The 24,113-nt window shown below is 50.5% G+C and overlaps 1 protein-coding gene across 1 annotated transcript; it reads left to right on the forward strand.

The window, feature by feature from the left end:
* The first annotated feature begins 4,777 nt into the window (after positions 1-4,777).
* On the forward strand, positions 4,778-13,335 carry LOC148139345 (uncharacterized). The gene is made up of 6 exons (XM_087981076.1): positions 4,778-4,876; positions 6,518-6,584; positions 7,631-7,975; positions 9,365-9,403; positions 11,421-11,529; positions 12,903-13,335. Exons 1-6 carry the CDS (start codon positions 4,787-4,789, stop codon positions 13,066-13,068), a joined length of 816 nt encoding a protein of 271 aa, XP_087837202.1. The 5' UTR covers positions 4,778-4,786; the 3' UTR covers positions 13,069-13,335.
* The last annotated feature ends 10,778 nt before the right edge of the window (positions 13,336-24,113 follow it).

Genomic DNA, 24,113 nt, shown 5'->3' on the forward strand with positions numbered 1-24,113 from the left:
GCACAGCCCAAACAGGGAAAGACAATCCCTCTGAGGGGATGGATATGACGCGAAGCTGACCCACAGCGCGGCCTCCCAGTCGTTCCTGTCCTCTATCACGGAGGTCTTAGACGACAGAACACGGGAGAGGCTGGACCAGCCGCTATCTCTGGATGAGCTGACCAAGGCCCTCGAGTCCTTCGAAAAGAATAAAACTCCCAGAAGCGACGGCTTACCGGTCGAGCTCTATTCCGCTCTGTGGGACTTGATTGGCCAGGACCTGCTGGAGGTGTATGTCGGTATGCTTCGGGCAGGTACCATGAGTGAATCCATGAGGAAAGGCATCATCACCCTCATCTACAAGCGGAAGGGGGAGAGGGAGGAACTCAAAAATTGAAGACCAATCTCACTGTTGAATGCGGATTACAAAATTCTGTCAAAGGTCATCGCCAACCGGGTCAGGTCTGCTCTAGGGTCGGTGATTCACCCTGACCAAACCTGTGCTGTGCCGGGCAGGAAGATCGCTGAGAGTCTCGCGCTCCTCAGGGATCCGATCGCCTACGTGCAGGAAAGAGGGTTGGACACCTGCCTGATCAGCCTGGACCAGGAGAAAGCCTTTGACAGGATATCACACAGGTATATGAGAGATGTTCTCTCCAAAATGGGCTTTGGGGAGGGAATCTGCAATTGGATCAGACTGCTCTACACCAACATTGTCAGTGCAGTCTCAATCAATGGGTGGGAATCAGATAGCTTCCCAGTCAGATCTGGAGTCAGGCAGGGCTGCCCTCTCTCTCCTGCTTTGTTTGTGTGTTGCATAGAGCCATTTGCCGAGTCCATCAGGAAGGATGCGAGCCTGAGAGGGGTGACTATTCCTGGCAGCGGGGGCCTGCAGGTTAAGGCCTCCCTATATATGGATGATGTCGCCCTTTTCTGCTCGGATCCGCTGTCCGTGCACAGACTCATGTGCATCTGTGACCAGTTCGAACGGGCCTCGGGGGCCAAGGTAAACCGAGGCAAGAGTGAGGCCATGCTCTTTGGGAACTGGGCCGACCAATCCTCGATCCCCTTCACTGTCAGGACCGACCACCTGAAGGTGCTGGGTATTTGGTTTCGGGGGAGCTGGGGCGTGCGCCAAGTCTTGGGAGGAGCGTATCAGCAAAGTGAGGCAGAAACTGGGCAGATGGAAACTACGGTCGCTCTCCATCGCGGGAAAAAACCTGGTCATCAGGTGTGAGGCACTGTCATTGCTGTTATACCTGGCGCAGGTCTGGCCTATTCCCAGAACCTGTGCCGCTGCAGTCACCTGGGCCATCTTCCAATTTATATGGAGGTCAAAGATGGACCGGGTCCGAGGGGACTCGCTGTGCAAAGATCTGGGCAACGGGGGAAAAAATACACCCAATGCCACCCTCACCCTGATGGCCACCTTTGTATGTGGCTGCATCAAGCTGTGCGTGGATCCCCGGTACGCAAACACCAAGTGTCACTACGTACTGAGGTTCTACCTGTCCCTGGTGTTGCGAAGGATGAGCTTGGCCTCGCTGCCGCGGAACGCTCCGAGTAGTTGGACCGTTCCGTATCACCTGTCCTTCGTGGAGAAGTTTATGAAGAAAAACACCTTTGACCACAAGTCCATCAGGAAGTGGTCAGCACGTAGTGTCCTTGAGAGCCTTTGGGAAAAGGAGAGGGCGGATCCTATCGAGCGGTTCCCTGAGCAGACTGTCAAAGCCATTTGGCAGAATGCCTCATCGTCAGAACTTTCCAACAAGCACCAAGACATGGCTTGGCTGGTGGTGAGAAGGGCTCTGCCTGTGAGATCCTTTATGTACGCCCGGACTCTCAGCCGCACCGCACGCTGCCCTCGAAGCAGCTGCAGGGGGGACGAGACTGTCACACACCTCCTTCTGGAATGTGCCTACGCAGAGGAAGTCTGGAGAGGAATGCAGTGGTGTTTGTCGAGGTTCGTCCCGAGCAGCGCTGTGACGCGGGACTCCGTGCTCTATGGTCTGTTCCCCGGGACACACACCGAGACGAACATCAACTGTGTCTGGAGGATCATCAACTCGATGAAGGACGCTCTCTGGACGGTCCGAAACCTGCTGATCTTCCAGCTGAAGGAGTTGATCCCGACTGAGTGTTGCAGACTGGCACATTCCAAGGTCCAGGACTACGTGTTGAGGGACGTGCTGAAGATTGGGGCAGCTGCCGCCAAGGCGCGGTGGGGAAAGACCACCCTGTAATATCTGCCTGCCTAACGAAGAACAGGGGGCCCATGCAGTCATTTGGGCTCTGCTGACGCCTCAGCTAAATATATGGACATATGATTGATAAATTTACAGACCTGTATATAAAAATGATAAATTCTGATCTCTGTATGTAAATGTTTACGTACGTATGGCATGACCAACTGTACAGAGCATCAAATTATTTTATGAATAAAGTATATTTTTGAAATAAAATAAAAGGAGTTGACTGGGCAGGAAGATCGCTGAGTGTCTCGCACTCCTCAGGGATACGATCGCCTACATGCAGGACAGAGGGTTGGACACCTGCCTGATCAGCCTGGACCAGTAGAAAGCCTTTGACAGGATATCACACAGGTATATGAGAGACTATTCCTGACAGCGGAAGCCTGCAGGTCAAGGCCTCCCTGTACATGGATGACGTCGCCGTTTTCTGCTGAGATCCGCTGTCCATGCACAGACCCATGTGCATCTGTGACCAGTTCGAACGGGCCTCGGGGGCCAAGGTAAACTGAGGCAAGAGCGAGGCCATGCTCTTCAGGAACTGGGCCGACCAATCCTCGATCCCCTTCACCGTCAGGACCGACCACCTGAAGGTGCTGGGTATTTGCTTCAGGGGGGCTGGGGCATGCGCCAAGTCTTGGGAGGAGCGTATCAGCAAAGTGAGGCAGAAACTGGGCAGATGGAAGCTATGGTCGCTCTCCATCGCGGGAAAAAACCTGGTCATCAGGTGTGAGGCACTGTCATTGCTGTTATACGTGGCACAGGTCTGGCCTATTCCCAGAACCTGCCGCTGCAGTCACCCGGGCCATCTTCCAATTTATATGGAGGTCAAAGATGGACTGGGTCTGAAGGGACTCGCTGTATAAAGATCTGGGCAACAGGGGAAAAAACACACCCAATGCCACCCTCACCCTGATGGCCACCTTTGTGTGTGGCTGCATCAAGCTGTGCGTGGATCCCCATTACGCAAACACCAAGTGTCACTACGTACTGAGGTTCTACCTGTCTCCGGTGTTGTGAAGGGTGGGCCTGGCCTCGCTGCCGCGGAACGCTCCGAGTAGTTGGACCGTTCCGTACCACCTGTCCTTCGTGGAGAAGTTTATGAAGAAAAACACCTTTGACCACAAGTCCATCAGGAAGTGGTCAGCACGTAGTGTCCTTGAGACCCTTCGGGAAAAGGAGAGGGCGGATCCTATCGAGCGGTTCCCTGAGCAGACTGTCAAAGCCATTTGGCAGAATGCCTCATTGCCAGAACTTTCCAACAAGCACCAAGACATGGCTTGGCTGGTGGTGAGAAGGGCTCTGCCTGTGAGATCCTTTATGAACTCCTGGACTGTCAGCTGCACCGCACGCTGTCCTCGAAGCAGCTGCGGGGGGGATGAGACTGTCACACACCTCCTTCTGGAACGTGCCTACGCAGAAGAAGTCTGGAGAGGAATGCAGTGGTGTTTGTCGAGGTTTGTCCCGAGCAGCGCCGTGACGCGGGACTCCGTGCTCTACGGTCTGTTCCCCGGGATGCACACCGAGACGAATATCAACTGTGCCTGGAGGATCATCAACTCGGTGAAGGACGCTCTCTGGGCGGTCCGAAACCTGCTGATCTTCCAGCTGAAGGAATTGACCCCGACTGAGTGTTGCAGACTGGCACATTCCAAGGTCCAGGACTACGTGTTGAGGTATGCGCTGAAGCTTGGGGCAGCTGCCGCCAACGTGCGGTGGGGAAAGACCACCGTGTAATATCTGCCTGCCTAAGAAGAACAGGAGGCCCACCCAGTCATCTGGGCTCCGCTGACACCTCAGCAGAAGAGCTGGATAGTAACTGTACAGACTTGTATATAGGAAAAATAGATTTCTATGTCTGTATGTAAAGCTATGTAATGTGTGCACAGGAATGGTATGACCAATTGTATAGAGATCCAAATAATTTTATGCATAAACTATGTTTTTGAAATTAAACAATTATCTGGTCAGCATGGACGAGTTGGACCGAATGGCCTTTATTCCTGATGAAGGGCTCTTGCCCGAAACGTCGATTTTGCTGCTGCTCCTCCGATGCTGCCTGAATTGCTGTGCTCTTCCAGCACCACTGATCCAGAATCTGGTCTCCAGCATCTGCAGTCATTGTTTTTACCCACGGTCTGTTTCAAGTGGGGTCCATCTCCATAACTCTGTTCCGGGTTAGACCAATAGATGAACACGTGGACTGACGGCCTCTGTCTCGTTCTGTTTTGGTTTTAAATCTCCCGCCTCCTGTCACGTGTCTGGGCGGGGTCTGGGCTATCCCATTCTCGCAGAGGGGGGGGGGAGTGAGGAATCTGGGTGCAGTCTCTGTCGGGAAAAGCCGGGTCAAAGCTGCTTTTTCCCTGAAGGGGATGGAGTAAAATACTGATCCGCTTGGGGATTCCCGGAAAACTGTGGGTCCAGATTCGGAGATGGGAGAGAGAGGGAAGGGAATGGGAATGACACCCCCCCCTCCCATCTTGGTTATTACCGCGGGGCTGGTTCCGGGCTGTATCTGAGACACGATCCGCTCTCCCTCCAACGTGGAGTTTTACCAAATGTTTCTCAGCAGCTTCTCGGTCTCCTGTCAGTGTCTGACCCTGATCCTGATCGCAGTCCCGGTCCCGGTCCCGGGAAAGGAGCTGCAGGTACTTACTGTCAGTGTCTCCCACCCGGGGACACCGAGGGAGGGAGGGAGGGAGGGGGATCTGGGGAAACTTTCCGAGCAGTGAATCACCTCTTTATTAAAAGGAAACGCTGACAATCTCAGACACAGACAGAAAGGGCTGGGACTTCTCAGAAGTTTATAAAGTGATGTGTGAGTGAACTGAGGGAGGGGGAGATGGAGCTGAACCAGACAAACAGGCTCCTGCTCCGGGGTTTCTCACAATCGGAAAGGTGCGAGTTTCTGAGGGACAACAGGTTATTTTGGAGTGAACTGAGGGAGTGGGGAGTGGACAGAAAGTTCAAAAGATTGAAATATGAGAGTAGGGCCGAGGCTGCGGCGTTTGCGAAGGCGCTAAGAATGTTCGTTAGAGAGAAGGAAACTCGCAAAATGGCACCAAAATGTTGATTGCAATCTTTAGTAACTGTGTGGATTGTCCCCGCCCTTCCCCTCACTCCGAGTCCCCAAGTCCCAGCCCCTCTCATGGGCTGTATCTGTCAGTCATCACCCGGAGACGGAGCGGGATCATCAATCTGATCAGGAAGGCCGTTCCCTCCGTGACTACCTGGTCAGGTCCACGCCCCCCTACGACCCACCCTCCCATCCTGGCACTTTCCCCTACCACCGCAGGAACTGTAAAACCTGTGCCCACACCTCCTCCCTCACCTCCATCCAAGGCCCTAAAGGAGCCTTCCACATCCATCAAAGTTTTACCTGCACATCCACTAGTATCATTTATTGTATCCGTTGCTCCCGATGCGGTCTCCTCTACATTGGGGAGACTGGGCGCCTCCTAGCAGAGCGCTTTAGGGAACATCTCCGGGACACCCGCACCAATCAACCACACCGCCCCTTGGCCCAACATTTCAACTCCCCCTCCCACTCTGCCGAGGACATGGAGGTCCTGGGCCTCCTCCACCGCCGCTCCCTCACCACCAGGCGCACGGAGGAAGAACGCCTCATCTTCCGCCTCGGAACACTTCAACCCCAGGGCATCAATGTGGACTTCAACAGCTTCCTCATTTCCCCTTCCCCCACCTCACCCTAGTTTCTAACCTCCAGCTCAACACTGTCTCCTTGACCTGTCCGGACTTGTCCGACTTGCCTAGCTCCTTTTCCACCTATCCACTCCACCCTCTCCTCCCTGACCTATCGCCTTCATCTCCTCCCCCACTGGCCTATTGTACTCTATGCTATTCTCTCCCCACCCCCACCCTCCTCTAGCTTATCTCTCCACGCTTCAGGCTCTCTGCCTTTATTCCTGATGAAGGGCTTTTGCCCGAAACATCGATTTTGAAGCTCCTCGGATGCTGCCTGAACTGCTGTGCTCTTCCAGCACCACTAATCCTGATCAGGAAGGGAATCTGTTGGAAATGGACTGACTATGTTTTCTTGTTGGTAAAAACAATGACTGCAGATGCTGGAAACCAGATTCTGGATCAGTGGTGCTGGAAGAGCACAGCAATTCAGGCAGCATCCGAGGACAGGCAAAATCGATGTTTCGGGCAAAAGCCCTTCATCAGGAATAAAAGCAAGGAATAATTGCTGTGCTCTTTCAGCACCACTGATCCTGATCAGGAAGGGAATCTGTTGGAAAGGGACTGACTATGTTTTCTTGTTGCAGAGACACAGCTCCCAGAAACTACTCCCCCCGCTGCTGCTGCTGCTAAATGTTGTTGCTGCTGTTTTAGGTCAGTGCTGTGAGTGCTGGGACATTTCAGCAGTGATCAAAGGCTGGGGGTGGGGGGAGTCAGGAATTCCTCTTGCTTTAAGGTGCTGTGTGGGCTGCAAGTGCACCCACTGAGGGAGTGGGACACAATAAGTTCACATTACACACCGTGATCATGAGAGAGAGCTGAAAGGAAGGCACTAAATGTCTTCAGATTAACCCCTGGAATGGGAACAGTGGCATCTGGACACTGAGCAACATTCAGTGACACTGGGTTGGGGAACTGGTCACAGGGATCAGGTATCTGGGAATGACCTGGGATCAGACAGAGGTGGCAATTATCTCAGAGTGTGGGAGAGCAGATTAATTGGCTTTGGGGCTTGTGAGGGACAGATTCTGAGTGTATGTGGGAGAGGGGCAAGGTCCCCATAACCAGTCCCTGACTCACTGCACATCCTCAGATGCATTCTTTCCACCACCCCCCCTCCCCACCCCATTTCCTTCTTTAAGTTAGACATTCAGATTTTTGCTTCTGAACTCCACCTCCAGTTGTGCACCTTCCCTCCCGACCCTGCACTGTCTCAGTGTGTATCCAAACATATGATTTAAAGTGCTGCTGCTCAGTGCTGGGAGTGGAGATTAGGCTTTGGGTCTTGTGAGGGGCAGGTTCTGGGTCCTCACGACCTGTCCCAAACACTCTGCACACATTCTAGTGTTCCACCTCCACTTCTTGCCATTCTAGTCTTTAACTGAAAATTTAGGGTTTTTGCTCCTGAACTTCATCTCCCACGGTGCACCTTCCCTCCCCCACTCCCCAGTCTCCCAAATGGGAACCATGTGATTCAGTGCTGTCCAGATGCTCAGTGCTGACAAATATCCAGCACAAGCTGCTTTTAGTTGAAGACCCTCAATGTCTGAGCTTTAACCTTCCCCCAGAAATGAAAGCAGTGAGTTACTGATCAGAGCTTCTTGTAAATCCAGCATCGCAGTGTAACCATGTGAAGCTTGGGATGTAATGTACCAGCAGGGAGGGTCTATCTATGGATAAATCCTTTCAATCTTTTCCAGGTGACTCGCCTGTCCCAGTTTCTGGGTTCCTTGGGGAGCAGGTTGTGCTGCCCTGTACCTACAAAGGGAATGTCCCAATCTCTGATTTATGGGTAATCTGGAGGACACAGAAGGAGGAAATTTTATATGAGTTTCTCGATGGGAGTGATGATTTGGCCCAACAAGACCCACGGTTCAGAAACCGAGCGAACCTGTTCAAAGATCAACTGGAACAAGGCAACTGGTCAGTTCTGATCTCTGACCTCAGGGAGACAGACCAGGATGTGTATCAGTGTTGGATCCGAAAGAGAGTGGGTGTGCATCTTGATTTGGAGCAGTTTGATTCTGTCGATCTGTCTGTAAGAGGTGAGAGCGATCTCCTTGTGATGTTCAGTATTTAATCTGTGATGTTCTGTCTGTGGTTGTGCAGGGATTATATACCACTCGGACATAATCTAAATAGTGTATTTGAATTATACTCTGGAAACGTAAATTCAGCCCCAATAAAAGAGACCATGAAGCGAAATACAAACCAAAAGAACTGTGGTTGCTGGAAATGAGAAACAAAAACAGAAATTGCTGGAAAAGTTCAGCAGGTCTGGCCGCATCTGTGGAGAGAAAGCAGAGTTAATTTTTTGGGTCAAGTGACCCTTCCCAGAACTGCTGACCATGAAGCTGTTGGATTGTTGTAAAACCCCAACTGGTTCCCTCAGGAAACCTGCTGTCCTTACCCGGTCTGGCCTCTATGTGACTCCAGTCCCACACTAACCTGAGGGACATTTACCTGAGTTGACAATGATTTTCAATCTCTCCATGATGAAGAGGAACAGGAATAAACCTGAACAGACCTACAGGCTGTGATCCAGGGATTTAACCACGCAACAACAAAGACACACCCAGCCCAGTCAACTCTGCAAAGACCCATCACTGACCTCTGGGCTCTGTATGTTGGGCTGTGTGACAGAGCCATCCTGACAGAATCCCCTGGCCACCCCAGACTGCACTATCACCATCCTGGGATGTGTCTGATCACACCAGGGGGATACAGTCAGGAGGGAGAGGGGATTGGGCTTCTCAACATTGACACTGAACCCCATGAAGTCTTTCAGCCTTGGGTCAAACATGGACCTGGAAACCTCCTGCTGGTTCTCACCGACTGCCCTCCCTCAGCTGATCAATGGGTACCCCACAATGTTCACCCCCACTTGGAGGAAGCACTGAGGGTCACATGGACACAGAATCTACTGAGTGGGTCTTCCCTGTCCATCTCCAAGGGTTACTCAATAATAAACTGAGCGAGCTGGCTGAGCACTGAAGGCTGGAGCTACCAAACTGGGTGATGGAAGGGGTTAACGGTGTGAGAACCTGCACTTCCTCCCCAGAAACATGGTCCTTCTCTCCAGAGGTTGGGCTGCAGGAGGTGGGACCCACAGCCCCTCCCAAGCAGCCTTTCCAAGACCCAGTGCACTGACCTTGAAAGTGTATCCCAGTCGGCCCAGGATCCTGTGAGGATTCTCTCCACAGGGGGATGTAAACTGCTGGGAATGATCCTGCTCAGGGTCACTCTGGAAAACTTCCATTCTACCCTTCACAGTTAATGCAATCCTGTTGGAATTTTCACTCCCGATCCCTCCTGATCAGTCTGACCTGAGCCTCATTCCTCCCTGGGTGTGTTTCCCAAAAGTCCGATATAGTCTCTGAACATTTCTGTAGTTTGTTTCACCCACCGTACTAAACACATGATGTTTCCTTTAGAGCGAGCTCCTACACCTGGACCGAACACACCTGTACCAGGTAAATCTGTTTCTAAACTACTGCATGTGTTTTCAGCTCTTACATTGGATCATGCTGGATAGACAGGGAGGAACATTGGAAGGTTTGAAATGCTGTGTGATATTTTACCAAAGAATGACTCCGTGAGAGTCCCATAGAGTTATAAAGCTATACAGCATGGAAAGAGACCCTTCAGTCCAATCATCCATGCTGACCAGATACCCTAAATTATTCTCGTCCCATTTACCAGCACTTGGCTCATATCCCTCAAAATCCTTCCTATTCATATACCCATCTAGATGCCTTTTAAATGCTGTAATTGTACCAGCCTCCTGCACTTCTTCTGGCAGCTCATTCCATACACACCCCACCGTTCGCATGAAAAATGTTTCCCCTTAGGTCCCATTTAAATCTTTCCCCTCTCACATTAAACCTATGCCCTCTAGTTTTGGACTCCCCAACCCTGGGAAAAAGACTTTGGCAGTTGACCTCATCCATGCCCCTATTTTATAAACATCTATGGGGTCACCCCCTCAGCCTCCAACGCTCCAGGGTAAATAACTCTAGTCAAACCAGCCGCTCTCTGTAGCTCAAACCCTCTAATGCTGCCAACATCCTTGTAAATCTTTTCTGAACCCTTTCAAGTTTCACAACATCCTTCTTATAGGAGGGAGGCTTGAATTGCATACAATGTTTGAAAAGTGGCCTAACCAGTATCCTATACAGTCCCAACATGACCTCCCAACTCCTATACTCAGTGCTCTGACTAATAAAGGCAGGTGTACCACACGCTGCCGTCACTATCCTGTCGACAGAGGAGTTCACTTCCAAGGAGCTGAGTGGGTGTGGGTCACTGTTACATGGAGCTGGTCCTTAAACTCCCTGAGACTGTTATTTCAGTTTGAGACTCCCCTTCCCGTCCCTCAGATACAGAACTCTGAGGATCCCTGCTTCCCACGGGCATCAGTGTTTCTGGAATTCTGTGTGGAGAGTCTCAGTACAATGTGAACGGAACCCTTCTGTTGGGAAACTGATGGGATTGGGAGTGATGCTGGTTGAAGTCAGTGTCGAGTAATATTGATCCAGGTGTAACCTGGCCTTCCACCCAGTCCCTGGGAGAAAGGGAAGGTTCTCATGTTGGGATTTCCCTGGTTCTATATGTATCTCTGTTCTAGTTCAAATTTCTATTCTGTACCTAACCTCTGATTTTGTGCGAATGTTAGTGTGGGGGTATGTTACTAAATAAGTAATTAATAAATCAGATAGTGAGAGTTCAAGTCCCACTGTGGTACTTTCAGAATTTAAATTCACATTATTCACTATATGTGACTCCAGTCCCACATTAACCTGGGGAAGGTTTAACTGCCCTTTTTAATTGTCTGAGCACATCAATCAGTTTGTGCCAAACCCCGAGACAGGAAAATCCACAATAAAACTGAATGGGTCACTGGCTGTGAGCCAGGCATCGAATCAGGACACAGCAATGACACAGCCAGCCCAGCTGACCCTGTAAAGTCCCCGTCACTAACATCTGGGGACTGGGGTCCAACTTGGGACACTGTGGGACATAGTCACACTGACAGAAATAACACAACATCCCAGACTCCCCGATCACCATCCCTGGGTATGTCCTGTCCCAGTGGAAGGACAGGCCCACCAGAGGTGAGGGCACAGAGAGATACAGTCTGGAGGGGGTGACCCTGGATGAAGGCAGTGTGAAACACTTTGCTTTCCTTGTAAAATTAACAATAATTTCAGTTGCTGTTCAGTTTAATTGAAGGGAAACTGCTGCTGGTCTCGCTATTGGAAAGCATGTATCTATCACATTGTGGGGCAGTGTGTGTGTGTGTAAGGAGCTGTAGGGTGATCTGGTGTGTGTGTGAATATTGGGATCTAACCTCCCACATCCCTCCAGGACTAGAATTACCCAGGGATCTGTTTGTCCTGGGGCTGGTTCTGAAACACGAGGTGCTGAAGGTCTCTGCTGTTAGTTTAGTTTGTGTGTCCCAGTCTGTTAATGGCTTCACTCTGTCTCTAGGTCCTGGAGTCACAACTAGAACAAGAGTTGGATTGGGATTTGCTGCTGGGATTGGTGCTGTTTTTGTTGTTGGAATTGTGGGTTACATTGTCCTAAAGCGACAAAGATGGTGAGTTGTGGAATGTTCCACTATTTCCATGGTAACCCTTTGATCTTTGTATAACATTGTGTGAAATGTTGCTGAGCTCTGTCCCTGCCCATTCCCTGAGCTGTGAGGATGCTTCAATCCAGCCTGTCATTGAGCAGCAGCATCCAGTCACTTCCAGCTTGTCATCCTCTCGCTGCTGAACAGTCCTAGTGGGATTGGAAAGGAGCAAATATTATCCCACTGGAGAACCAGAGGATGGGCACATATTGGGAATTTCAGGAGATATTTGAGAAGGTGCCACACAATAGATTGTTGTACAAGATGAGGGCTCAGGGGATTGGGGGGTAATATAGCATGGATTGTGGATTGGTTAATGGATAGGAAGCGAGCAGGAACAAATGGGTCATTGTCAGTTGTCAGGATGTAACTGGTGCTGCAAGGATCAGTGCTGGGACCTCAGTGACTCACAATCTATATCAGTGACTGAGATGGGGGGATAGAGTGGGATTGTCCCAGTTTGCTGCTGATACAAAGCTCAATGGGAAAGTAAGCTGTGAGGGGGCTACAGAGGCTGCAAACAGGGATAAACTGGTTCACGTTTATACTCCGTGTGGGTGTGGATGTTCCATCGTTAAATCTGTTTCAGACTGAGATGGATAGATTTGAACATTCCCATCCTTTTTCCAATCCCTCCATGGCCTCAGCCCTCCCAATCTGTAACCACCTTCAGCTGTACAGCCCTCAGATCTCTGTGCTCCTGTCTCCCTGATATTTCCATTGCTGCCCCACTGGTGGCTGTGCCTTCAGCTGCCTGGCTCTGAAGCTCTGCAATTCCTCACCTAAACCTCTTTGACCAAGTTTCTCTCCCTCCTTCTCCCTCTGTTATTCCAATGCCTCTTTCTCTCTTGTCTTTTCCTATACTACACAATGTACAAGGTGCTATTGAAATGCAAGTTGTTGCTCACTCTCCTGCACTTTTTGAACCACACAGCCCATCCCTTATCCTGGGTATTGGAGGGTTCAGTCACTGAGAATACCATCTCCTTTGTTTCTCTCAATATCCACATCTCTGTGCTCCCCGCCTTTCCCCACGTACAGCCCTCACTGTGGGAGGAGGAACTACTGCAGGTTTCTCTCACTCTCTCCTCTGGCCCTCCCTCTGTCAGCCAGCACAGCTCCTGTGGAGTGTCCAGCTCTTGCCCATTGTCTCCCCTATGAGCCTCCTCTCCTCTACACTCTGTGCTCCGTCACCGTACAGCTCCTGTCACCCATTTTCTAGCTGCCATTGGAAAAGGATGATGACGGTTATTTAATTGTCCTGAACAGCCCCTTTACACTCGCGTCCAGAGTGTTGGATTCTTCTAACCTGTTCTCTGCTTGTTTCTCTCTTCTAGGAATTGTGTTCGAAGCCAACACTCCAGCGATCGAAATGAAGCATCGAATAGTGTCTCTTTGAGAGAGGTGACCTGTTCAGGTGAAGCACAGAGCCTTGTACCAACAGCACCTGAGCATCAGGATGGAGCGGCTGGAGAACAAAACCGCCAGCATCAATGTGCGTAGCATCAAATCGGCTACGCGATGTGTTTTTACGATGGCCTTCCTGGCCAACGTTAAAGCCGACGTCCTGTTCCTGCAGGAGTGTGGGATACCGCACCTCAGCAGCTACAGGAGATGGTCGAGCTTGTGGGCCCATGGGCCGTCAGTTTGGTCGGGGGGCAACGATAGCCACGCCTCCGGCCTGGGTATCCTGTTGAGAGGAGGCAACTTCACCATCTCCGAGGTTAAGGAGGTGGTGGGCGGGCGCCTCCTCGTCGCCGACGTCATGTACAGGAATGCTCCCCTGAGACTGATTAATGTGTACGCCCCAGTGGGTAAGAGTGAATGGTTGGCCGTCCTGCAGCAGCTTCCACTGTTGCTGGCTACGTCCAGGCCGGTCATTCTGGCCGGAGACTTCAACTGTATCATTGATGCAGACGGATGATCCGGCGGGGGGGACAGTAAACTGGACACCATGTCCAGAGCTCTGATGGACACGGTCAAAGACGCCAAGCTGCACAACGTCTTCACCCCTGCAGACGGAGCGCAGCGTAGATACACCTGGTCACGGGCAGACGGGTCTATCCGCTCAAGGATAGATTACCTGTTTGTGTCCCGAACGCTCTCAGTCAGATCCACCGACGTCAAACCGGTGTTCTTCTCTGACCACTGCCTTCTGCTGGCCGACTGTCACCTGCAGGACGAGCAGTGGGCTGGTAAGGAAACGTGGAAGCTGAACACAAAGCTGTTGACCTCGGGAAACATTGAGGAGCTCAAGAGGGACTACGCAGGTTGGAGAACCGTGAAGCCCCTCTTTGAGTCCCCAGCGGACTGGTGGGAAACAGTAAAAGGGAACATCAAGAGGTTCTTCATCCTCAAAGGTGTTCAGGAGGCGAGAGAGAGGCGGGGAAAAGTGTCCCAGCTCCAGGAAAGTATGCAGAACCTGCTCCTGCTGCAGATGTTGGCGGCGGATGTCACGGAGGACCTCAAGGAGGTGAAGGGCCAGCAAGCCTCGCTCTTTGCTTCGGAGGCCTCCAAGATAATCTTCCAGTACAGGGTCCGCTCGGTGGAGCAGGACGAGACGTGCTCACGTTTCTTCTTCCAGAAGGTGCACAAAGAGAGCTCCGTGCTCAGCAGCCTGAAGGAAGAAGATGGCTCGATAACGTCATCTCAGGCTGACGTCACGAGGATCAGTAAATCCTTCTATGCCAGTCTGTATGACACGAGGCCGACCGACAGCACGGCCTCCCAGTCATTCCTGTCCTCTATCACGGAGGTCTTAGACGACGGAACACGGGAGAGGCTGGACCAGCCGCTATCTCTGGACGAGCTGATCAAGGCCCTCGAGTCCTTCGAAAAGAATAAAACTCCCAGAAGCAACGGCTTACCGGTCGAGCTCTATTCCGCTCTGTGGGACTTGATTGGCCAGGACCTGCTGGAGGTGTATGTCAGTATGCTTCGGGCAGGTACCATGAGTGAATCCATGAGGAGAGGCATCATCACCCTCATCTACAAGCGGAAAGGGGAGAGGGAGGAACTCAAAAGTTGGAGACCAATCTCACTGTTGAATGCGGATTACAAAATTCTGTCAAAGGTCATCGCCAACCGGATCAGGTCTGCTCTGGGGTCGGTGATTCACCCTGACCAAACCTGTGCTGTGCCGGGCAGGAAGATCGCTGAGAGTCTCGCGCTCCTCAGGGATACGATCGCCTACGAGCAGGACAGAGGGTTGGGCACCTGCCTGATCAGCCTGGACCAGGAGAAAGCCTTTGACAGGATATCGCACACATATATGAGCGATGTTCTCTCCAAAATGGGCTTTGGGGAGGGAATCTGCAATTGGATCAGACAGGTCTACACCAACATTGTCAGTGCACTCTCAATCAATGGGTGGTAATCAGACAGCTTCCCAGTCAGATCTGGAGTCAGGCAGGGCTGCCCTCTCTCTCCTGCCTTGTTTGTGTGTTGCATAGAGCCATTTGCCGAGTCCATCAGGAAGGATGCGAGCCTGAGAGGGGTGACTATTCCTGGCAGCGGGGGCCTGTAGTTTAAGGCCTCCCTGTACATGGATGACGTCGCAATTCTCTGCTCGGATCCGCTGTCCATGCACAGACTCATGTGCATATGTGACCAGTTCAAACGGGCCTCAGGCCAAGGTAAACCGATGCAAGAGCGAGGCCATGCTCTTCGGGAACTGGGCCGACCAATCCTCGATCCCCTTCACCGTCAGGACCGACCACCTGAAGGTGCTGGGTATTTGGTTCCGGGGGGCTGGGGCATGCGCCAAGTCTTGGGAGGAGCGTATCAGCAAAGTGAGGCAGAAACTGGGCAGATGGAAGCTACGGTCGCTCTCCATCGCGGGAAAAAACCTGGTCATCAGGTGTGAGGCACTGTCATTGCTATTACACGTGGGACAGATATGGCCTATTCCCAGAACCTGTGCCATCGTAGTCACCCAGGCCATCTTCCAGTTTATATGGAGATCAAAGATGGCCAGAGCCAGGAGGGACTCGCTGTACAAAGATCTGGGCAACGGGGGAAAAAATACACCCAATGCCACCCTCACCCTGATGGCCACCTTTGTGTGTGGCTGCATCAAGCTGTGCGTGGATCCCCGGTACGCAAACATCAAGTGTCACTACGTACTGAGGTTCTACCTGTCTCCAGTGTTGCGAAGGATGGGCCTGGCCTCGCTGCCGCGGAACGCTCCGAGTAGTTGGACCGTTCCGTATCACCTGTCCTTCGTGGAGAAGTTTATGAAGAAAAACACCTTTGACCACAAGTCCATCAGGAAGTGGTCAGCACGTAGTGTCCTTGAGACCCTTCGGGAAAAGGAGAGGGCGGATCCTGTCGAGCAGTTCCCTGAGCAGATTGTCAAAGCCATTTGGCAGAATGCCTCATCACCAGAACTTTCCAACAAGCACCAAGACATGGCTTGGCTGGTGGTGAGAAGGGCTCTGCATGTGAGATCCTTTATGCAAGCCCGGACTCTCAGCCACACCGCACGCTGCCCTCGAAGCAGCTGCGGGGAGGACGAGACTGTCACACACCTCCTTCTGGAATGTGCCTATGCAGAAGAAGTCTGGAGAGGAATGCAGTGGTGTTTGTCGAGGTTCGTCCCGAGCAGCGCCATGACGCGGGACTCCGTGCTCTATGGTCTGTTCCCCGGGACGCACACCGAGACGAACATCAACTGTGTCTGGAGGATCATCAACTCGGTGAAGATCGCTCTCTGGGCGGTCCGAAACCTGCTGATCTTCCAGCTGAAGGAGTTGACCCCGACTGAGTGTTGCAGACTGGCACATTCCAAGGTCCAGGACCACGTGTTTAGGGACGCGCTGAAGCTTGGGGCAGCTGCGCTAAGGCGCGGTGGGGAAAGACCACCGTGTAACATCTGCCTGCCTAAGAAGAACAGGGGTCCCACGCAGTCATTTGGGCCCTGCTGACGCCTCAGCTAAAAATGTAATCGTACTGACCTGTAAATAGGAATGATTACTCTGTTTTCGGTATGCAAACAAATGGAATGTTTACATATGTATGGCATGTCCAGTTGTACAGATCATCAAAGTATTTTATGAATAAAGTATATTTTTGAAATAAAAAAAAACTTCTGTTGATTTTTAAACTTACCCAGTCCTCAGGTTTACCGCTAATCTTTGCCACGTTGTAAAGGTTTTCTTCCAATATGATACTGTGCTTAACTTCTCAAGTGAAGCAAGGTTTATCATCTCCCTAAAACCCTTTTCCTCATTGGAAAATACTTTTCTTTGGGCATAAACTATGTTCTTAAATGTCTAGAGTTGTTTCTCAATCACCTTTTCTGCTAATCTCCTTTCCCAATCCACTCCAGCCAGCTCTACACCTATCTCTACCTAATTACCCTTAGTTAAATATAGCACATTTCTTTCCAATCCAAGTTTCTCCTGACCAAAGGCTATGTGCTCGAATATTATGGTTACTGTTCCCTCGGGGCTCTTTTAACATGAAACGGTTTATTAAACCTGCCCCATGACACATTACCAGCCTCCAAATATCTTGATTCCGGGTTGGATCCACAACATATTGTTCTAGGAAACTATTCTGAATACACTCTGTGAATACTTCCTCATGGCTACATCTGCCAATCTGACTATCCCATTCGACATGAACGTGAAAGTCATCCATGCTTAATGTATTGTTGATATTACATACCCTATTATCTCCTGAGTTAATCTCTGTTCTACAGGACAGTTACAGCTAGGGGCCTAATGCCTCTTCCCACAAATGTTTTCTTCCCTATGTTATTTCTTACCCCCACCCATTTAATTTCTACATCATCTGATCCTAGACCAGTTATGCTTTTGTACTCAATCCACGTCATACTAACAAAGACACCCCACCAGCTTTCCCTCCCTGCCTACCCTTTTGAAATGCCTCATAACCTTATATATTTAGTTCCTAGCTTTGACCTCTTTGTAAACACATCTCGTAATGGTTATAAGTTCGCAATAATTAACTTTTATTTGTGCCACGAATTCATTTATTTTGTTCTGAAAACAATGTTCATTTATGTAACGAAACATATAATTTGCCTTTCTACTAATTTCCCTCTTTGCCCTCTGCTGCTGTTATTCTGTCTCTACTTTTTTGTTTATATCAAGTACAGTATGCTTCATAAGGAAGAATCCATAAACTCCTATCAAAAGTGGAGAGCTAATAAAAGAAATTAACTAAATTAACTAATTAACAGCCCCTTAAAATGGGCATCATAACAAAAAGCAAAGCTTTAAAGGAAACCTAACAAATGAATTTAATGATAGTTCTATAGCTTATAGTGCACTTCCACCACTGCAGCACCAACCAGCTATGAAAAGTGAGACTTGTTTTACATGGACAGGTCCTTATCCCCATTGTCCCGGTGCGTGTACAGCACACCCATCCCCATTGTCCCGGTGTGTGTACAGCACCCCCATTGTCCCGGTGTGTGTACAGCACCCCCATTGTCCCGGTGTGTGTACAGCACCCCCCCATTGTCCCGGTGTGTGTACAGCACCCCCCCATTGTCCCGGTGTGTGTACAGCACCCCCCCCATTGTCCCGGTGTGTGTACAGCACCCCACATTGTCCCGGTGCGTGTACAGCACCCCACATTGTCCCGGTGTGTGTACAGCGCCCCCCATTGTCCCAGTGTGTGTACAGCACCCCACATTATCCCGCTGTGTGTACAGCGCCCCCCATTGTCCCAGTGTGTGTACAGCGCCCCACATTGTCCCGCTGTGTGTACAGCGCCCCCCATTGTCCCAGTGTGTGTACAGCACCCCACATTATCCCGGTGTGTGTACAGCGCCCCCCATTGTCCGGTGTGTGTACAGCGCCCCCCATTGTCCGGTGTGTGTACAGCACCCCCATTGTCCCGGTGTGTGTACAGCACCCCCCCATTGTCCCGGTGTGTGTACAGCACCCCCCCATTGTCCCGGTGTGTGTACAGCACCCCCATTGTCCCGGTGTGTGTACAGCACCCCCATTGTCCCGGTGTGTGTACAGCACCCCCCCATTGTCCCGGTGTGTGTACAGCACCCCACATTGTCCCGGTGTGTGTACAGCGCCCCCCATTGTCCCGGTGTGTGTACAGCGCCCCACATTGTCCCGCTGTGTGTACAGCGCCCCCCATTGTCCCGGTGTGTGTACAGCACCCCACATTATCCCGGTGTGTGTACAGCACCCCACATTGTCCCGGTGTGTGTACAGCGCCCCCCATTGTCCGGTGTGTGTACAGCGCCCCCCATTGTCCCGGTGTGTGTACAGCGCCCCACATTGTCCCGCTGTGTGTACAGCGCCCCCCATTGTCCCAGTGTGTGTACAGCACCCCACATTATCCCGGTGTGTGTACAGCAGCCCCCATTGTCCCGGTGTGTGTATAGCACCCCCCATTGCCCCGGTGTGTGTACAGCGCCACCATTGTCCCGGTGTGTGTACAGCACACCCCCATTGTCCCGGTGTGTGTACAGCATCCCCTGTTGTCCAGGTGTGTGTACAGCACCCCCCATTGTCCCGGTGTGTGTACAGCACCCGCCATTGTTCCGGTGTGTGTACAGCACCCCCTATTGTCCCGGTGCGTGTACAGCACCCGCCATTGTCCCGGTGCGTGTACAGCACCCCCCATTGTCCCGGTGCGTGTACAGCACCCGCCATTGTCCCGGTGCGTGTACAGCACCCCCCATTGTCCCGGTGCGTGTACAGCACCCGTCATTGTCCCGGTGCGTGTACAGCACCCCCCCCCCATTGTTCCGGTGTGTGTACAGCATCCCCTGTTGTCCAGGTGTGTGTACAGCACCCCCCATTGTCCCGGTGCGTGTACAGCACCCCCCATTGTCCTGGTGTGTGTACAGCACCCGCCATTGTCCCGGTGCGTGTACAGCACCCCCCATTGTCCCGGTGTGTGTACAGCACCCGCCATTGTCCCGGTGCGTGTACAGCACCCCCCATTGTCCCGGTGTGTGTACAGCACCCCCATTGTCCCGGTGCGTGTACAGCACCCGCCATTGTCCCGGTGTGTGTACAGCGCCCCCCGGGGAACAAGCCGTAGAGCACGGAGTCCCGCATCACGGCGCTGCTCGGGACAAACCTCGACAAACACCACTGCATTCCTCTCCAGACTTCTTCTGCGTAGGCACATTCCAGAAGGAGGTGTGTGATAGTCTCGTCGCCCCCCGCAGCCGCTTCGAGGGCAGCGTGCGGTGCAGCTGAGAGTCCAGGCGTGCATAAAGGATCTCAAAGGCAGAGCCCTTCTCACCACCAGACAAGCCATGTCTTGGTGCTTGTTGGAAAGTTCTGGCGATGAGGCATTCAGCCAAATGGCTTTGACAGTCTGCTCAGGGAACCGCTCGATAGGGTCCGCCCTCTCCTTTTCCCGAAGGGTCTCAAGGACACTAAGTGCTGACCACTTCCTGATGGACTTGTGGTCAAAGGTGTTTTTCTTCATAAACTTTGTCGTTGTTTTAAGTCTGTCCAAGAGAAAGGCTGCAGTAGTGAGTATAGTGGATTCTTTCTTGATTTTGGAGATAAGTCTCTTGATTAAACTTAAAATATAAGCCATAGCTATTAATTTAACCTGGGGCAGTGTTTGTAGAGGAATAAGACGGTGTCATTTTCTGGGTCTGTAGATTGTGAAGGAGCAAAACTGGCCTTTGCAGTGATATGTACTTCTTGTCAGATGTGGGAATTTAAAGAGAGTTTAAGGGTTACTGCGGATTATATCTGCAATAAATACTGTTGGATGCAAATCTTATCAGAGCGAGTGGATTGGTTGGAGAGACAGTTAGAAGCGATGAGGGATTTGCAACAGCAACAGTATGTGATGGATGACAGTTATAGGAAGGGGGGGAAGTCTCAGATACAGTCACATCGATGGGTTAATCCCAGGAAGGGTAAGAGAGGTCGGCACCTAGAGCAGGAGTCTTTTGTGGATATACCCATTTCAAACAGGTATGCTGTTTTGGAAAATGTAGGGGCTGATGGATTCTCAGGGTAACGTAGCACGAACAGCCAGGTTTCTGGTATTGAGACTGGCTCTAATGCAACGAGGGGTAGGTCGGCTTCCAAGAGATCAATTGTGTTAGGGGATTCTGTAGTCAGAAATACAGACAGATGTTTCTGTGGCCAGCAGAGAAAAAGCAGAATGGTGTGTTGTTTCCCTGGTGCCAGGATCAAGGATGTCTCAGAGAGGGTGCAGAATGTTCTCACGGGGGAGAGGGGCCAGCAGGAGGTCACTGTCCACATTGGAACCAACAACAAAGGAAGAGATAAGGTCGAACCTCTGAAGGAAGATTACAGAGAGTTAGGCAGAAATTTAAAAAGGGGGTCCTCAAGGGTAGTAATATCTGGATTACCCCCAGTGCTACGAGCTAGTGAGGGCAGGAATAGGAGGATAGAGCAGATGAATGTATGGATGAGGAGCTGGTGTATGGGAGGAGGATTCACATTTTTGGATCATTGGAATCTCTTTTGGGGTAGAAGTGACCTGTACAAGAAGGATGGATTGCACCTAAATTGGAAGAAGACTAATATACTGGCAGGGACATTTGCGAGAACTGTTTGGGAGGATTTAAACTAGTAAAGTGGGGGGTTGGGACCCAGGGAGATAGTGAGGAAAGAGATCAATCTGAGACAGGTACAGTTGAGAACAGAAGTGAGTCAAACAGTCAGGGTAGGCAGGGACAAGGTAGGACTAATAAATTAAACTGCATTTATTTCAATGCAAGGGGCCTAACAGGGAAGGCAGATGAACTCAGGGCATGGTTAGGAACATGGGACTGGGATATCATAGCAATTACGGAAACATGGCTCACGGATGGGCAGGACTGGCAGCTTAATGTTCCAGGATACAAATGCGACAGGCAGGATAGAAAGGGAGGCAAGAGAGGAGGGGGAGTGGCATTTTTGATAAGGGATAGCATTACAGCTGTGCTGAGGGAGGATATTCCCGGAAATACATCCAGGGAAGTTATTTGGGTGGAACCGAGAAATAAGAAAGGGATGATCACCTTATTGGGATTGTATTACGGACCCCCCAATAGTCAGAGGGAAATTGAGAAACAAACTTGTAAGGAGATCTCAGCTATCTATAACAATAATAGGGTAGTTATGGTAGGGGATTTTAACTTTCCAAACATCGACTGGGACTGCCATAGTGTTAAAGGTTAAGATGGAGAGGAATTTCTTAAGTGTGTACAAGACAATTTTCTGATTCAGTATGTGGATGTACCTCCTAGAGAAGGTGCAAAACTTGACCTACTCTTGGGAAATAAGGCAGGGCAGGTGACTGAGGTGTCGGTGGGGGAGCACTTTGGGGCCAGCGACCATAATTCTATTCATTTTAAACTAGTGATGGAAAAGGATAGACGAGATCTAAAAGTTGAAGTTCTAAATTGGAGAAAGGCCAATTTTGACGGTATTAGGCAAGAACTTTCGAAATTTGACTGGGGGCAGATGTGCGCAGGTAAAGGGATGGCTGGAAAATGGGAAACCTTCAGGAATGAGATAACAAGAATCCAGAGAAAGTATATTCCAGTCAGGGTGAAGGGAAGGCTGGTAGGTATAGGGAATGCTGGATGACTCAAGAAATTTAGGGTTTGGTTAAGAAAAAGAAGGAAGCATATGTCAGGTATAGACAGAATAGATCGAATGAATCCTTAGAAGAGTACAAAGGAAGTAGGAGTATACTTAAGAGGGAAATCAGGAGGGCAAAAGGGGACATGAGATAGCTTTGGCAAATAGAATTAAGGAGAATCCAAAGGGTTTTTACAAATACATTAAGGACAAAGGGTAACTAGGGAGAGAATAGGGTCCCGCAAAGATCTGCAAGGCGGCCTTTGTGTGGAGCCACAGAAAAGGGGGAGATACTAAATGAATATTTTGCATCAGTATTTACCGTGGAAAAGGATGTGGAAGATATAGACTGCAGGGAAATAGATGGTGATATCTTGCAAAATGTCCAGATTATAGAGGAGGAAGTGCTGGATGTCTTGAAACGGTTAAAAGTGGATAAATTCCCAGGACCTGATCAGGTGTACCCGAGAACTCTGTGGGAAGCTAGAGAAGTGATTGCTAGGCCTCTTGCTGAGATATTTGTATTATCGATACTCACAGGTGAGGTGCCAGAAGACTGGAGGTTAGCAAATGTGGTGCCACTGTTTAAGAAGGGCGGTAAAGACCAGCCAGGGAACTATAGACCAGTGAGCCTGACCTCGGTGGTGGGCAAGTTGTTGGAGGGAATCCTGAGGGACAGGATGTACATGTGTTTGGAAAGGCAAGGACTGATTCGGGATAGTCAACATGGCTTTGTGCGTGGGAAATCATGTCTCACAAACTTGATTGGGTGTTTTGAAGAAGTAACAAAGAAGATTGATGAGGGCAGAGCAGTAGATGTGATCTATATGGACTTCAGTAAGGCGTTTGACAAGGTTCCCCATGGGAGACTGATTAGCAAGGTTAGATCTCATGGAATACAGGGAGAACTAGCCATTTGGACACAGAACTGGCTCAAAGGTGGAAGACAGGGTGGTGGTGGAGGGTTGTTTTTCAGACTTGGAAGTGTGGTGGACAGCGAAGAGGGTTACCTCAGATCACAACAGGATCTTGACCAGATGGGCCAATGGGCTGAGAAGTGGCAGATGGAGTTTAATTCAGATAAATGTGAGGTGCTGCAATTTGGGAAAGCAAATCTTAGTAGGATTTATACACTTAATGGTAAGGTCCTAGAGAGTGTTGCTGAACAAAGAGACCTTGGAGTGCAGGCTCATAGCTCCTTGAAAGTGGAGTCACAGGTAGATCGGATAGAGAAGAAGGCATTTGGTATGCTTTCCTTTATTGGTCAGAGTATTGAGTAAAAAGATGTTGTGAAACTTGAAAGGGTTCAGAAAAGATTTACAAAGATGTTGCCAGGGTTGGAGGATCTGAGCTACAGGGAGAGGCTCAACAGGCTGGGGCTGTTTTCCCTGGAGCGTCGGAGGCTGAGGGGTGACATTATAGAGGTTTACAAAATTATGAGGGGCATGAATAGGATAAATGGGCAAAGTCTTTTCCCTGGGGTCGGGGAGTCCAGAACTAGAGGGCATAGGTTTATGGTGAGAGGGGAAAGATATAAAAGAGACCAAAGGGCAACTTTTTCACGCAGAGGGTGGTATGGAATGAGCTGCCAGAGGAAGTGGTGAAGGCTGGTACAATTGTAACATTTAAGAGGTATCTGGATGGGTATATGAATAGGAAGGGTTTGGAGGGATATGGGCCGGGTGCTGGCAGGTGGGACTAGATTGCGTTGGGATATCTGGTCGGCATGGACGTGTTGGACCGAAGGGTCTGTTTCTATGCTGTACATCTTTATGACTCTATGATTCTATGAATATCTGTTTCAATCTCTGCAACTCAAGATCCAGAGATGACTTGATTTATTTTGCATTTGGTGATCTATGATGGTTTTTCTTTTAAGGAACCATTGGTGCTTATGAACTGAAAGTTATGCCTAAGTTTTATTAATACGGTATCAATGCTCCCACCCTTCTGACACACCATGACTGTCCTACTGGCACTCTC

The sequence above is a fragment of the Chiloscyllium plagiosum genome, unplaced genomic scaffold, assembly GCF_037043375.1.
Source record: "Chiloscyllium plagiosum isolate Xiang-an unplaced genomic scaffold, Cpla_swu_hap1 HiC_scaffold_38, whole genome shotgun sequence".
In the NCBI taxonomy this organism is placed as follows: Eukaryota; Metazoa; Chordata; class Chondrichthyes; order Orectolobiformes; family Hemiscylliidae; genus Chiloscyllium; species Chiloscyllium plagiosum.

Excerpts from the sequence above, each read along its gene's own strand:
- LOC148139345 (XM_087981076.1), top strand. The coding sequence starts at position 4,787 with ATGTTTCTCAGCAGCTTCTCGGTCTCCTGTCAGTGTCTGACCCTGATC. Across the intron at positions 7,976-9,364 it reads TGTCGATCTGTCTGTAAGAG|AGCGAGCTCCTACACCTGGA; the intron begins GTGAGAGCGATC and ends TGTTTCCTTTAG. Across the intron at positions 11,530-12,902 it reads GTCCTAAAGCGACAAAGATG|GAATTGTGTTCGAAGCCAAC; the intron begins GTGAGTTGTGGA and ends TCTCTCTTCTAG.